Raw genomic sequence first — 16,652 nt, 5'->3', positions numbered from 1 at the left:
TGGGTCTTAGGTGCAGCATGCAGTATCTTTTGTTGCGGCGGGCACACGGGCTCTCTAGTTGTGGCATGAGGGCTCGGTAGTTGTGGCATGTGAGCTTAGTTGCCCATCCAGGGATCGAAACTGCATCTCTTGCATTGGAAGGCAAGATTGTTGGAAGATTGTTACCCACTGGACCACCAGTTTAGTGCAGTTCAGTTCAGTCATTCAGTTGTGTCTGACCCTTTGCAACCCCATGGGTCGCAGCAGGCCAGGCTTCCCTGTCCATCACCAACTCCTGGGGTTTACCAAGACTCATGTCCATATGATGCCATCCAACCATCTCATCCTCTGTCGTCCCCTTCTCCTCCTGCCTTCAACCTTTCCCAGCATCAGGGTCTTTTCAAATGAGTCAGCTCTTCACATCAGGTGGCCCAAGTATTGGAGTTTCAGCTTCAACATCAGCCCTTCCAGTGAACACTCAGGACTAATCTCCTTTTGGATGGACTGCTTGGATCTCCTTGCAGTCCAAGGGACTTTCAAGAGTCTTCTCCGACACCACAGTTCAAAAGCATCAATTCTTATCCACTCAGCTTTCTTCACAGTCCAACTCTCACATCCATACATGACTACTGGAAAAACTATAGCCTTGACTAGACAGACTTTTGTTGGAAAAGTAATGTCTCTGCTTTTTAACATGCTGTCTAGGTTGGTCATAACTTTCCTTCTAAGGAGTAAGCATCTTTTAATTTCATGGCTGCAGTCACCATCTGCAGTGATTTTGGAGCCCAGAAAAATAAAGTCTGCCACTATTTCTACTGTTCCCCCATCTATTTGCCATGAAGTGATGGGACCAGATGCCATGATCTTAGTTTTCTGAATGTTGAGCTTTAAGCCAACTTTTTCACTCTCCACTTTAACTTTCAACAAGAGGCTCTTTAGTTCTTCTCACTTTCTGCCCTAAGGGTGATGTCATCTGCATATCTGAGGTTATTGATATTTCTCCTGGCAATCTTGATTCCAGCTTGTGCTTCATCCAGCCCACCAGGGAGGTCCCCTAAAGGCATTTTTTTAGATCTCTGGTTCCCTTGATGGGAAATTAGTCTTATGGAGCTAGAAGGGATTCCCAAATGGCTCAGTGGTGAAGAGTCTGCCTGCCAAAGCAGGAGATGCAGGAGATGCACATTCGATCCCTGGGTCAGGAAGATCTCCTGGAGTAGGAACTGGCAACCCATTCCAGTATGCTTGCTTGGAAAATCCCATGGACAGAGAAGCCTGGTGGGCTAACAGTTCACAGAGTTGCAAGGAGTTAGACATGAGTGAGCACACATGCACACACACATATGGAGCTAGGATGTTGCACAGCTGGGTCTTGAGGACAAAAATGGGTGCCCAGCACCCAGATGGAGGCTCTCTTTATAAACTTCTATTCAGCAGAGGTGTTCTGATTTCATCAAGAGGAATTCTTATCCTCTGTGGGCTCAGAAGCCTGTGTAAAACCTCAAATTTTAAGTTTTTAAATGGATATTTTGAGGCAGAGTACCACGTGATGACTTGGCTGTTGGGAGCTCAATAAAATGAGTCATGGAGAATAATTACCCTGGTGAAGATCAGGGGTTGGTGAGACAGGGTAAGTTGAGGTCTGTGGCACGGGTGACATCAGGGTGAATGTTAGGGTGAAAGTGACCACAGGCAAGCGATCTGCAGTAGAAATATACTGTGAGCCATGACACCATTTTACATTTTCTAAAAGTATTCACTAACGTAATTTAAAAAAACAGGTGAATGGACTTTAACAATACATTTTATTTCAACCAGTACCTACAAATATTATTTGAACTTATAAACCATGTAAAACTTAAAGCTATATTTTACCATTTTGGGGTATGAAGTCTTTGAAATCTGTGTTTGTATTTATACTGATAGCAAGTCTTACTGTGGCCCGGCCTCATTTCAGGCATGTGATCAGCATATGTGGCTGGTGGCTGTCATACTGAGCAAAGCAATGAAACCCAGTTAGACCTTGAAGTCCAGCCGCTCAAGTTCACGAGGGAAAATTTGAGGAAATCTTAGAGAATCTGAACTCCCCAGCCTCCAAAACACTACAGAACCAATATTGACCAACAATACAATATTTTCAACACTGTCTCAGCTGTTCTTGTCATTTCTAACATCATTTCTCTGATGTAAATAAAAGTTTGGATATAAAGAGTATTCCTGGAGATAGATTGAATAAGTTCTCCTATGAACCAGAAATTAGCAAATGGAGAGGGAGAGCATTTTGTAACTTAAAATGAGATGAGAGTAGAAGGAGCTTCAGATAGAAAAGCCAGGAATGATTTATTACCCTGACAAAACCAGCCAGACATGGACATAGGTCAGGGTCATACCACCTCCATTCTGGAGCATAATCAACGTGAAAAAATTGATTTGATGCATCTCTACCCAAATCCACCCTGCTCATCTGCCTTTAAAGAGCCTCCAAAAAAATTCAATTGAAAATGAGATGTGCAGCTTTATGGTCTGTGAACAAGGAAGCATATTTGAAATGCTTGAATTTAGAAACTGCTAGGTATGGTAGCACAGAAGGTTTCTTGTTAATACAACATGAAAGGACATTTATATCATTTGCCAATGTGATGACTTAAGTGAAACAGTAGCTATGTGTTTTTCCCACAGGATTATTACAACGAGCACAAATTCTCATCCTATAATAACAGACACTGATACATTTCCATGTTTTGCTTTTTATAAAAAAATAAAAGCAATAGTAAATAATGGCAGAATACCAATACTACTTTACTTATCCAAATTATCTCATAGAAATGTAGAATAGTTAGATAGATAATGATTTAAATTATGAAGGAAATGTCTAATAGAGAGATTTTCTATCAGTAAACTTTGGATCAAAAAGAATTCACGGACTTCTTTGGCAGTCCAGTGTTAAGACTCTGTACTCCCAATGCTGGGGGCACATGGGGTCGATCCCTAGTTGGGGAACAAAGATCCCACATGCCATACAGTGTGGCAAAAAAAAAAAAAAGACTTCAAACTTATGAGAGATTGAGCTGCATGTGTGTGTGTGTGCTCAGTCATGTCTGAGTCTTTGTGACCCCATGGACTGTAGCCCACCAGGCTCCTCTGTCCATGGGATTTTTCAGGCAAGAATACTGGAGTGGGTTGCATTTCCTCCTCCAGGGGATCTTCCTGACCCAGGGATCCGCGTCTCTTGTGTCTCCTGCATTGGCAGGCAGATTCTTTATCAACTGCGCCACCTGGGAATATAGGAGAAAGGTGATTTAAGTAAATACACACTGATCTTTAAGAACAAGCAAAATGGAAACCAATGAGTGGTCTGATTCGACGATCACTTGGAGGGTACCCTCCAGTTTCCCCTGAACACTCCGATGCTGAAGCATCTTTAAGAGCTTATTCATCTAAAGGGTCTAGAGGGAGAAGGGCAGTGAGCTGCGGGGATGACACTGTGCGTTGGCATCAGCCGTTTTACAAGGTGTAAAGGAGAAAAAGCACACCAAAACCCTCAGTCCTGCCTGCAGCTGCCTCTGCTCCCCATTTCTATACGGAGTCTTCCAGGCTCTGTTCATGACCTTCTTCCCATTCTTACTGCCTTGAATTTGTAAGTGGATGCTTGGAGAAAACATTTAGACACTTCTTTCATAAATTTCTGGAGGAATAACACACATCTGATCACTTTTGACCACATGTCCTCTACTCTGTCTCGCCTGGAAATCATACTTTGTGTGTGTAAACCACTTCTCTGATTTCAGCTCATCCATTTCACTCACTGCCAGCCATGGCCTGGCTTGGTGATGGTTAACCTGACGAGGAAGCAAAATTCAGAATGACAGCCCTTGAGAAGGGAAAGGGACAGAGAACCCACTACTGTGTAGAATTTCAGAAGACAGAGGAGTTGGCTTAGGTTCTAAACATAATAAGGGCTTGAGGGTTGGGTAGGTAGAAAGGCATACTTAATAATCTAAATCTATACCATGGTGTCACTAAGAAGAAGTGAATGACTGAATTATAAAGGACAGTAAAATGAAACAGGCGATAAATGTGAGAAGGAGCCAGGGAAAGACTTTTTTAAGAAAGAAGAAATAATTATAGAAATGCATAGTAAAACAGTTCAAATGATGGTGAGTGATTTAACTGCACTTGGGAAGTTTTTTCCTTTCCATTTCTAATTTTCACTGAGGTTACTTCAAGTGTTGTTTTCATCCTTGCTTCACTCACCCGAGGTCCTCGGGGAGTTCATTTGATGGATCAAGCTCAGGTCACTTGCCCGGCCCCTGGCTTTGTCGCAGGTCGGGGAAGTAGGTTCTGCCAGCCCTTCCTGGCTTCTGTCATTGGAGACAGGAATCTGGAGTTACTGAACCAGCAAGGCTATACTCACTGGGAACTAGGAAATTGTGATGCTATTAGAGAAAGGAAACGGATGCAGGACAGCAAAACAAGTCAACCAGACTCCCATCAGATAAGCGTCCCTACGGTTCCTCAGTTGTGGATTATTTCCTGATCATATCTATTGGTCACAACATCAGTACAGTTAAGACATGGGAGTGGTATATGGGTGATTAGTGGGATATAAATTTACATAATATTTTTCTTGCACGTGTGTATGTGTATATATATGTATATATATATATATATATATATATATATATATGTATGCATGCTCAGTTGCTTCACTCGGGTACAACTCTTTGCAGCGCTATGGACTGTAGCCCACCAGGCTCCTCTGTCCATGGGATTCTCCAGGCAAGAACACTAGAGTGGGTTGCCATGCCCTCCTTCAGGGGATCTTCCCCACCCAGTGATCAAACCTGTGTCTCTCACACTGGCAGGCAGATTCTTTACCACTGAGCCATGGGGGGAGCCATATATATATATATACCAAAATATATACAATATATATATATATATATATACACCAAAATACTTTACATATTTTTCCATTTCCTCTTCCTCACTTACTGAAAAGCATATTGATCAAATATCTATTTGCCAAGTGCTAAGCTAAATAACAGAGATGCAAAGGTGATCTCAACAGACATGAACGTTCTCTGTGTCATGAAACGTGTTACATAAGCAAAGTCACATTGAGGGCAACTCTTAAGATTTTAGTTGAGTCATCTGGATTAACCTGGCACTCTCAAACAAGCAGTAGTTTCTCATACAAGATTTTTACATTGATTTCAAGATGGTTTAAATCTAATAATCCATTACATTGATTGTTTTCATATTGAAGTATACCACAGTGAGATGAAAAATATTACTACTGAATGAACCCTTCAGTACAGTATATGAGTCATCATAGATGCAGGGGGAAGAGAGAATTATTAAATGAATGAAGGCACAATCAGAAATACTCAGTTCAGTTCAGTTGTGTCCAACTCTTTGCAACCCTGTGCACTGTAGCACACCAGGCTTCCCTGTCCATCACTAACTTCTGCAGCTTGCTCAAATCATGTCCATCAAGTTGGTGATGCCATCTAACCATCTCATCCTCTGTTGTGCTCTTCTTCTCCTATATTCAATCTTTCCCAGCAGAAACATTAGGGGGCGATTAAGGTCTGTCTAGTCAAGGCTATGGTTTTTCCAGTGGTCATGTATGGATGTGAGAGTTGGACTGTGAAGAAAGCTGAGTGGATAAGAATTGATGCTTTTGAACTGTGGTGTTGGAGAAGACTCTTGAGAGTCCCTTGGACTGCAAGGAGATCCAACCAGTCCATCCTAAAGGAGATCAGTCCTGGGTGTTCATTGGAAGGACTGATGCTAAAGCTGAAACTCCAATACTTTGGCCACCTCATGCAAAGAGTTGACTCATTGGAAAAGACTCTGATGCTGGGAGGGATTGGGGGCAGGAGGAGAAGGGGACGACAGAGGATGAGATGGCTAGATGGCATCACGGGCTCGATGGACATGAGTTTGGGTGAACTCTGGGAGTTGGTGATGGACAGGGAGGCCTGGTGTGCTGCGATTCATGGGGTCACAAGGAGTTGGACACGACTGAGTGACTGAACTGAACTGAACTGAATGTTTAATATCAGATCCTTCCTAATTTGAAAGGTAATATTCTAAACTGTGTACATTAACTGATGGACATGTAGGATAAGGGCTTCCTTGGTGGCTCAGTGGTAAAGAATCTGCCACCAAGCAGGAGACATGGGTTTGATCCCTGGGTTGGGAAGATCCCTTGGAGAAGGAAATGGCAACCCACTCCAGTATTCTTGCTTGGAAAATTCCATGGACAGAGAAGCCTGGTGGGCTGCAGTCCCTGGGGTCGCAAGAGTTGGATACAACTTTCTGACTAAACAACAGCAACAAGTTAATGTTGCCAGGCTTCAACTAGAAAAAAAAATCAGTTACTTTGATATTAGTTTTGTAGGAGTTTTAAATATGCATAAGAAACAATATATTTATACTTAACCTTTGAATTGTCATTATTACTTAAGTAATGGAAAGATCTTCCTGTTTAGAAGTGAGGTGCCTGGGGACCCGCTTTAACTCTGAGGATTTGAGGTTCTGAGGAGCACGAGGTGCATGAATGCCTTGGGGTCCCGTCGGTTGAGCCCTGTAGCAATTATGCACTCTGCAGCACTCCAGTGGTTTGAAAGTGAAAATGCCTGGTAATTTACCACGAGGGAGGGCCTTAGGGGAAGAAGAATATGGCTCAATTAATTAGTACTTGTTAGCAAACTTCAACTACTACCCTATTTAGATTTTCAAATCACTGATATCTCAAATACCCACAAGATTTGGAAAGGAAGTAAGAATAAGCAGTAGAAAAAGATAATTTGTCCAGCAGGGCAGTGGCTTTTGAAAACAGTATAAGCAGCAGATCCACCTTCACAGATTAGCTTTTCTATAAAGGAGAGGAGGGAAATGGTATCCATTTGCTGTTTCTCACTCCATGGTTAGAAACTCATGCCTTTCAGTTTGAGTTTCTGGTTAAGATGAATACTCGTGATGACCACCTAGGGATTCCTGTGAAAATCCAAGAAAAACTAATTTTGAGAGTTATTTGGAGCTTTATTATGGGTGTCAGTTTCCTACTTACTCATTATATCTCCTAAGTGTCTACTGTTGGCATTTTAAAAAATTAATGATTTGTAGTGTTTTTTCAAGGTACTGTTCAAATACTTTGAAAATTATTGTCTTTGAAAGCTTTTCAGTCAAATTTCTCATGCGTTCATGGTATGGAAACATTGTCTTCAAATACTATTTACACAAAATATATTAATAATTATTTTTAATAATTTTAGCTCACATCCCCTCTTATTTTTGTTCTAATTACTTTGACTAAGGTTTCTAAGAGACTATTAAATAATAATGTGGGAAATCTGGGTTCGATCCTTGGGTTGGGAAGATCCCCTGGAGTAGGACATGGCAACCCACTCTAGTATTCTTGTCTGGAGAATCCCCATGGACCAAGGAGCCTGGTGGGCTACAGTCCAGGGAGTCACAAAGAGTCAGACACAACCGAGCAACTAAGCACAAATATTGATACTGGACATTTAAGTCATAGTTTGAGTTTCCTTCATTAGTTTTTTTTTTTTTTTTTTTTTGGTTTGGGTTTTGTTGTAGTTTTGTTTTGATACTTAGTATAATGAAGACTGATTTAAGATAATAATTTTTATCCTCTTTCTGGTGGCTCAGAGGGTAAAGTCTGCCTGCAATTCAGGATCACAGAAGACACAGTTTTGATCCCTGGGTCAGGAAGACACCCTGGAGAAGGGAATGGCAACCACTCCAGTATTGTTGCCTGGAGAATCCTATGGACAGAGGAGCCTGGTGGGATACGGTCCATAGGGTCACATAGAGTCAGACATGACTGAGTGACGAACACTTTCACTTTTTTCATAATGAAGACTTTAAGATAATTTTTATCATCTTAAAAAGTAGCTTTGTGTCTTTAGTTGCCATTAATTTAAAAAATGTTTGTAAATCAATCTTATAAAAAAAGTATTTGAGTGAATTTAGTAAAGTAGGTGGTAAAGAATCTGCCTAGACTGCAGAAGACTCCAGTTCGATTCCTGGGTGGGGAATATCCACTGGAGAAGGGATAGGCTACCCACTCCAGTATTCTTGGGCTTCCCTGGTGGCTCAGATGGTAAAGAATCGGCCTACAATGTGGGAAATCTGGGTTCGATCCCTGGGTTAGGAAAGATCCCCTGGAGAAGGGAACAGCTACCCACTCTAGTGTTCTGGTCTGGAGAATTCCATGGACAGAGGAGCTTGGCAGGCTACAGTCCATTCGGTTGCAAAGAGTTGGACATGACTGAGAGACTTTCACTTTCAGTAGGATAGGGTATGTTTGAGTTTGATATAGTTCCCACTAATCTGCCTTACAACCTCCTGACTTCTATATTTCTGTTTCATACATATATATAAACTCCTTGATCATTTAAATCTGAAGACTTGGTATTAGATTTTCAAAGTGGGGAAAATATAAAGTTTCCTTAAATTTATTTATAAAATTCATGGGAATCAAATTTAATTATAAAGCTCTAGGCTTCATGCTTTTGAAAGGCATAATGCTGAAGAGAATATTCTAGTTTGGAAAATTTTGGTGCATGGCTGCAAACACAGGATGTAATGTGTTTAGTTCTTTAGTTTGCATGCAGGCCTTGTGTTTATTTAACTTACAGCATATTGTAGAAAGCATCAAGATTTGTGATAAAAAGCTGAGCTGGAGCCGGTGGATTCACAGGAAAAGGCAAGCATGGAGTCCATAAACTTCTCGAGAAATGGATAGATGCAGTCACATCTTCTCCCCCTGGAGGTAATGGGGCTGATTGGAAAGGAAGTGGTTGCCTCGTTGAGTCAAGGCGCTTCCTTGATTCACAGAAATCTCCCTCTGGTGGGCAATTTCATTTTCACTCTTATGAGCCCCCAAGGAGCTGCAGGGGAGCACACTGGAGAATTCCCTGACCAAAGTTCACATTGGGTGTAATTGAAGTGAAAGCCCTGATTACATTCTGTGTTGCTCTGAGTTAAAGGATAGGAGAACCTGCTGTGTGTGGAAGGGCAAGGCACGCACATGCGTCCTCCTCCCCCAGTTCAGCAAAAAGAACCCTAACTGAGGCTGATTAGAAACATCCAACGGCTAATTTATGAAACTGGAAACAAAGAAAGAGTATCAAGAGTGTAAACAAAGCTAGTTTACTAACTTACGCGTTTTATGTATCACACCCGATTGCTTCAGTGTAGAACCTTAGATGCGTGTACATATGCAACTGTAGGTTATTCACATGAATGTCACAAACAGTTAAATATCAGTCATGTTACAGCCTATTGTTATATGTGTATTGCTAAATGCCCTACTTCGAATTTCTCAGTGGGTCTGTTATTTTCCTGTGAGATGATTTTAGACATATCCAAAAGCGTATTCTGAATGATTAGGGCACTTTTAGGAATTTATCCTATTTAGCAACCTACCTTCTGGTAATATCTAAAACCATCTCACTTTATAAAGTCTTGACACTATGCAATGAAGCACAAGCAAAGGAACTAGTGATAAGGCTGTCGTTTCCAAATTTCTAGTAGGTTCCATGTGCTGTACCATCTTAAACTCTGCCTACTCTATTTCGGTTATTGGCTTATCAGGGCAAGATATAACAACAGAAAGGAAGAATTATTTTAATATTTAATAATTGCTGTTGCTTAGTCTCTAAGTTGTGTCTGACTCTTTGTGACCCCATAGAGTGTGGCCCTTCAGGCTCCTCTGTGCCAGGCAAGAATACTGGAGTGGGTTGCCATTTCCTTCTCCAGGGGATCTTCCTGATCCAGGGATAAAACCTGCTTCTCCCACGTCTCTTGTATTGGCAGACACATTCTTTACTGCTGAGCCATGAGGGAAGCCACCAATATTTAATAATAGTAGGTTTTTATTTGATTCATAAGCTGATTTATGTTGTAGCAAAAAAAAATGGCCAAATAGTATTAAACTATATGTAATAAATTATAAATTTTACATTATCACTTCATTATCTCATACTTGAAAACATAGTGATTTAATCCTGGACATCCGTCTTCATTTAAAGCAAAGATATATGCAAGAGAGGCAGCCTCCAATGCTTCTTGGGGTACCAAATCATCATTATCTGGTTCTATTTCCCCTTCATGGTACGTGTTATCACCTAATAAACTATAAAATATACATATCCATTTGCTTTTATTCTTCCACTCACAGACTGTCAGCTCTGTGAGGGGAGATGTTTTGGAATGTTTGTTTTACTGAGATAGTCACATAATAAGCACCCAGTAACCCCCTCCAGTATTCTTGCCTGGAGAATCCCCATGGACAGAAGAGCCTGGGGGGCTACAGTCCATGAGATCACAAAGAGTTGGACATGACTGAGTGACTAAGCACACACACATACACACAAATGTACTTTAAATAATTGAATGGATATGAAACATTCTATCAGCATGAAGTGACACTGTAGAACTTAATAATAATTTGAACAAAACCATCAGTTAAGAACCCAGTTCTGGGATGACTGAGCAAGTTTGGATTCCATTACTTACTTTTCTGTATCGGAACTTTGGGAGGCAGAGAATAACCGGGGAGCATCCGCTAAGAACACATGCTTCCCATGTCTTTATGCTTTTGTGTCTTTTTTTCCTCTGTTATGCTTCTCCTTCCAAAACAAATTCCTTTCCCCTGTGTTTTTGATATGGCTAATTCCTAATCACAATTTTTTTTTTTAAACATAAGCTGTTTTTATTTAGACTGGGATACTGAAAAGAGATGGGCAGTCATCCTTTGCCTGGGTGGTGGTGGAGATGATGATATATTTTTTGTTTTGTAATTTTTGTTTACTTTTCATTTCATATTGGAGTACAGCCAGTGAACAATGGTTTGCTAGTTTCAGGTGAATGGCAAAGGGACTCAACCATGCATATATACGTGTCCATTCTGCCTTAAACTCCCCTTCCATGCAGGCTAAGCACAGTTCCAGGTGCTATACAGTAGGTCCCTGCTGGTTATCCATTACTTCAAGTAGTAATTTCTCCAGGAAATCTTTGAACTCTCCAATATGGGTTGGACGCTCCTGCCATACACTCCGACAGAACCCTGTCCTTTACACAATATTAAACCACACTGGATTGAATGCAGACTTCCTTCATACTCGGCTGAGCAAGATCCTCATTTCTCAACAGACAACAGGGGTGTAAATGGTTTGAGAGCCTGCGTGTATGCGTGCTAGGTCACTTTAGTTGTGTCCGACCCTATGGACCATAGCTTGCCAGGCTCCTCTGTCCATGGGATTCTCCAGGCAAGAACACTGGAGTGGGTTGCCATGCCCTCCACCAGCAGATCTTCCCAGCGCAGGGATTGAACCAGCATCTCTTATGTCTCCTGCATTGGCAGGTGGGTTCTTTACCACTGGGGCCACCTGGGAAGCCCATTTGAGAAGCTGGAGACTCAGTTTCTCCAAATTTTTGACTTAAGAATGATTTGCTGCTAAGTCACTTCAGTCGTGTCCGACTCTGTGCAACCCCATAGACGGCAGCCCATCAGGCTCCCCCGTCCCTGGGATTCTCCAGGCAAGAACACTGGAGTGGGTTGCCATTTCCTTCTCCAATGCATGAAAGTGAAAAGTGAAAGTGAAGTCGCTCAGTCGTGTCCGACCCTCAGCGACCCCATGGACTGCAGCCTTCCAGGCTCCTCTCATGGATATGGGATTTTCCAGGCAAGAGTACTGGAGTGGGGTGCCATTGCCTTCTCCATAAGAATGATTTAGGTTTGTTTATTCTCCGGGGACTTGATCCACTTACCACTATTTATTAATAGGTCATTTGAGTAGACAGAGAATTGGAGTTTTATATTGAACTGGGGGTGGGGGGGTTTCCAGAGTATGGGTGCCCATAGTTGACTGCTGCTGCCATGGCAAATATCATAAGGAATACAGCAGCATTTCACTTTAATAGAGGTGAATTATTTTGCCAGTATATGAAAGAGTATGCTTAGAGTATCACAGTGCTTTGTGTAAAGGGGGAAAATACAACAATTACGGTGAATTGGGTAGAATAGCTGTGTTATTGCAGAACATAAGACTTTGATTACACACTGCCAAGATTCATATCAGCCTAGTGGTTGTTGACAGATAAAGTAACAAAAATGAAACCCATTTATTATTTTTTTCTTTATTGAGACCTCAAGGTAAAGCAGATTTTCAGTTCTTGTAGTTACTACGCTGATAGAACAGAGACTGACAGCAAAAATGTGCCAGTCCAGAAATATAAATTAAGCTTAGGTTCATATCAAAATTCCATTTAGTCTTGGAAAAGGACCTGTTGTTGGGATTATTTTTGATCCTAAAATAAATATATTGTGCAGTTCCACAGTATACTTGGTCTGTATTAACCCTTTCCTGTGAGCAATATTTTCAATTTTTTTTTTTTTTTTTTGCTTTCAGTTGACAAAGCTTTATTTTGCAGTGTTTGAGGCAAGTTATCAGAGTAGGTTACCTTTTGCTGAATGTAAATTACTAGCAACAGGATGATACACATTTCAGTCTGCAGAAAGTGTGAAAGTAGATTCGGAAAATTGATAGCAGACCTTTTACTGTCTTACAAATTCGTGTTTCTGGCTGCAGTTTCGTTATCTACCTAAGGATAAAAGTTAAGTGGGAAACGTGAAGTGAAAATTTTTGGTGTGTGCTGTTGAGATTGTAGATGTGTCTTGAGTACAATTTCCGGCTGCAGCATTTGCAACTTCCCTCCTGTTACTCAAGCCCTCCTGTTTCTTCTTCGTTTTGGTCCTCCCTCTCTCCATCTTTTCCTTCCTCCCTTCCTGCCTTCCTTCCTTCATCCCTTCATTCTTCCTCTCTCTTTGTCCTTTCTTTTTACACAACTAGCAAAGCGAAAATTTTGCTATAGTTTCTCTCAATTAAGACAATACTAAGTTGCCTATGAAATTCCAGATCCAACACATGGTATACGTCATGAACTATATGCAAGTGGGTAAACAGAGGCATCGGCGAACTCTAAACACCATTATAATCCAGCGGTTTCATTTCTTGAGTATGTCCTAAAAATAATTTTGATTACATTTTCAAATTATTCTTTTAACGTCTGCATTTGAAAATTTTCTCATTAATTTTTTAGCAACAGACAGATAGGATGAACTTGTTTCTTGAATTACCTTTTCTGACCTTTTGCCAGATGATAATTACAAAAAAAGGAAAGCCTGGAAGACTTGTAAAAAAAAAAATTAAGCTTATCAAGTAGCTAAAATGGCCCTTCTGTGCTGGTGTCGATTTCAAAATTAACATTTTGGTTCATGTGCTTCTAATAATCACTGACCCTTACTTCATGTACTTTCCACAGGAAATGAATACAGCAGAAATTACTTTGACCCACTGATGGATGAGGAAATAAACCCAAGGCAGTGTGGGATGGAGGTCAGCCAAGAGGGTGAGCTAGAATTAAGTATGTAATTTTTGTGTCAGAATATTCTTCCCCATTCATGAAAATGAGGTGACAAAGATCACACATGCAGTTCCATTTAGATTTTTGCAGCTTACAATTTAAATGGGAAGTTTTAACCACTAACGACGTGATGGGCAGCGAAGGTAATTTCTGATCAAGGACAGCAAGCTGGTAACTTAGAGGAAGTGGGAACCGGCTTTCATGTGACGCTGCTGTACACAGTTTTCTGCCTTTCCAGGGCCCGTGTCATGTATATGAGGAGCGTTATCACTTTACAAATGCCGGCTCAGCCCTTCACGTTTAAAAGGAGCATTCCTCAATAAACTTCATCTAGCATGTGAGATTTCCATACCCAGGGACTAGTGGATTTGTTTCACTGAAGCCATGGGGCCACCATTTAAGTTTTGAACCACAAAGGTGTAGGGTAAGATGATTTCTTCTTCTCGCACCTTGATTCTAGCTGTGGTTGTAAAATAACTATTTAGAATTGCTCATTATGTGCCCACCGCCCTGAGTATTTGGTAGTTTATGAAGTGTTTTAGCCATGACGATTAGTAATTTCTTTGTAATTACATTCGCATACCTATGAGTTAGCTGAAGAGAACATATCATAAATATCATATCATGAATATGTTCTTTTAGCATCCATACAAGTTGATAAGGGTTTTCTCAGGTGGCGCAGTGGTAAAGAATCTGTCTGCCAATGCAGGAGACACAGGAGATGTGGGTTTGATCCCTGGGTCTGGAAGATTCCAGGAGGAGGAAAATGGCAACCCACTCCAGTATTCTTGCCTGGAAAAGCCCATAGACAGAGGAGCCTGGTGGGCTACTAGTCCATGGGGTCCCAAAGAGTTGGACACGACTGAGCACACAACCATGCCACAGGTTGATTACAGAATTCTCTATGGCCAATTAGTGAAGTGGTCTCATGAGGTTATTGAGCTAATGACAGTGACAAGTATTACTCAGAGTCATTTGCAACCCAAAAGATCACATTTCACCACGGGGCTCCAGACATTGTATCTGCCGTCTAGGGGAAGGGGAACATGTTTGAGGTATGTTCTCATTCAGTGACTAAGGCAGTCATCCAACTTGGCATGATGTTTATGTTCAGTTCTATCCAGTGGTAGGACATCCACATAATGACCCTTTAATCCTCTTCTAAGAACCATGTTTTTATACTATTATTATTTTTGGTAATGACATTACCTTGTTGCTTTATACTTGTAAAAGAATAAAATAGTTCTTGAATTCGCTATTATACCAAAAGAGCATATATAGAAGAATCTAAGACCACCTAAGTTTACTGTTCCTTATATGGATGTAGTACAAAAATATGATATCTTGGGAGTAGCTAATGTAAAACAATTGCTCACTTTGATTTAATGCTTATAAATTCTACTACATGATTTGACAAACCATAATGGCCTATTCTGATTCTTGTGTAATAGATGTCATAATCTATTGAATATGAGATCTCTTTTATTGCAGAAGTTATATTATAAATGCCCTGCAAAATGTATTTTAAAATCATTGTTCCAATTATCATTGATTTGCAAGGTTTTTTTAAGACAAATGCAGCGTATTCAATAGAATTTTGAGTCTATGACCTATAAAATAACTAAATAGCCATGATGATTAATAATTTTTTTTGTAATTACACTTACATATCTATAAATTAGCTGATCTGAAAGTTATCATAAATATGCTCTTTTAGCACCCATATGTGTGTTAGTCACCTACTCATGTCCGACTCTTTGCAATCCCATGGACTGCAGCCCGCCAGGCTCCTCTGTCCATGGGGAGGCAGGCAAGAATACTGGAGTGGGTTGCCATGCTCTCCTCCAGGGGATCTTCCTGACCCAGGGATCAAACCAAAGTCTCCTGCATCTCCTGCACTGCAGGTAGATTATTTTACTGCTGAGCCACTGGGGAAGCCATTATAGTAACACTTGTTAAGATAAAGTGACAAAGAGCAAGTGGAGTTCATGTGATCTTCTTGTGGTAAACAGATGATAGCATCGTGGCGGGGACTTTGAGTTCTGAAGACCCGGCGAGTTCCAGAAAGAATCTTGAACACTACAAAAAGGATAGTGAAGCCATCTCTGCCGACAGTGAGGAGATTGAAAGAAACACTCAGAAAAACGTAATTCTGCCAGGAAGTTCTTCCCTGGAACAGGTCAGCACTGAAATCTAAATCAAGAAATGTAGAATAACTCACTTTTTGAAATGACAAGTTGAAATATCAATCCTGCACAGCATCTCCTGGTGTTAGTTACCAATGCACCACTTCCTGACTTGCTCCATGACTTTCTGAGTCTTTCCGTCTGTCTTTCTTAATACCTTTTATCACACAGAGCTTACACTATCGTATCAACATCAGTTCAAGCCCTTGCACAATTTAGTTTCACTTCACTTTTTAAAATTTCATGTTAGAGAGATCATTTCTAGCATGTGATGAAGTATCTGTAAGAAAACCTGAAACCAGCATAAACTTACTTGGATAAAATGAAGAACTACTTGGGTTCATTTGCATAAGCACCATATAAATATGTGAATAATCTCTTATTTATGAAGTCACCATTAAGGGACTTAACTCGTGCAGTGTTGTGACAAGTGCCACACAATCTTTACCCTGTGGATTGTGTTGATTTCAGAAATATCCTTTCTGTTTCCCGCACCCGCAGTTTCTACTTTTGTGTAGTGTAGTATCACATGCTCAGGTTCATGAAGGAGAGGAGAAGTCTTTCTTCTGTGTAGTCACCTTATCCATTTCCAATAAAAATGAAAGAATCCCCCAAGTCTAGGGGTGTGTGTGTGTGTGTGTGTGTGTGTGTGTATAGTTTTTGTGAAAGGCAAGTAGATTCAGGCTAAAATGAAATAAAAGTATATCATAAAGTAAAAAAAAAAAAACTCTTCTCAATGATGTCTTTCAAAATAACAGGTTACAAGTGGAAATATTTTCCACTTTACAATAGAGGAGAAATAGTTTAGTTTTGGGAGGTATTCTCTAATTTGGAGTGTGGAAATTCCATAACAGAGTTTATTTTCTTCATTTGTGCTTCTTAGATATGAGTATCCTGGGCACATTAAGGTTGCAACTATTCTGAGTTTTCTCGGTAAATGATCCTAATTAGCAAGTATGTGCCGGCGTGCTCAGTCGCTCGGGTTTTTGCGACCCTATGGACTGTAGCTCACCAGGCTCCTCTGTC

General features: G+C 40.6%; 1 protein-coding gene across 2 annotated transcripts in view; it reads left to right on the top strand.

Annotated features, from left to right (window-relative positions):
* The window catches only part of LOC102395523, a 377,402-nt gene that overhangs the window by 135,768 nt on the left and 224,982 nt on the right, over positions 1 to 16,652 (top strand). For both annotated transcript variants that reach the window (XM_044926869.2, XM_044926862.2), the window contains exons 6-7: positions 13,339 to 13,425; positions 15,453 to 15,619. In XM_044926869.2, the coding sequence (XP_044782804.2) occupies positions 13,339 to 13,425; positions 15,453 to 15,619 (254 nt within the window). The remainder of the gene's footprint in view (positions 1 to 13,338; positions 13,426 to 15,452; positions 15,620 to 16,652) is intronic.

Source organism: Bubalus bubalis, chromosome 2 (genome assembly GCF_019923935.1).
Source record: "Bubalus bubalis isolate 160015118507 breed Murrah chromosome 2, NDDB_SH_1, whole genome shotgun sequence".
Lineage (NCBI taxonomy): Eukaryota > Metazoa > Chordata > Mammalia > Artiodactyla > Bovidae > Bubalus > Bubalus bubalis.
This window is presented reverse-complemented; position numbering and strand designations above follow the sequence as displayed.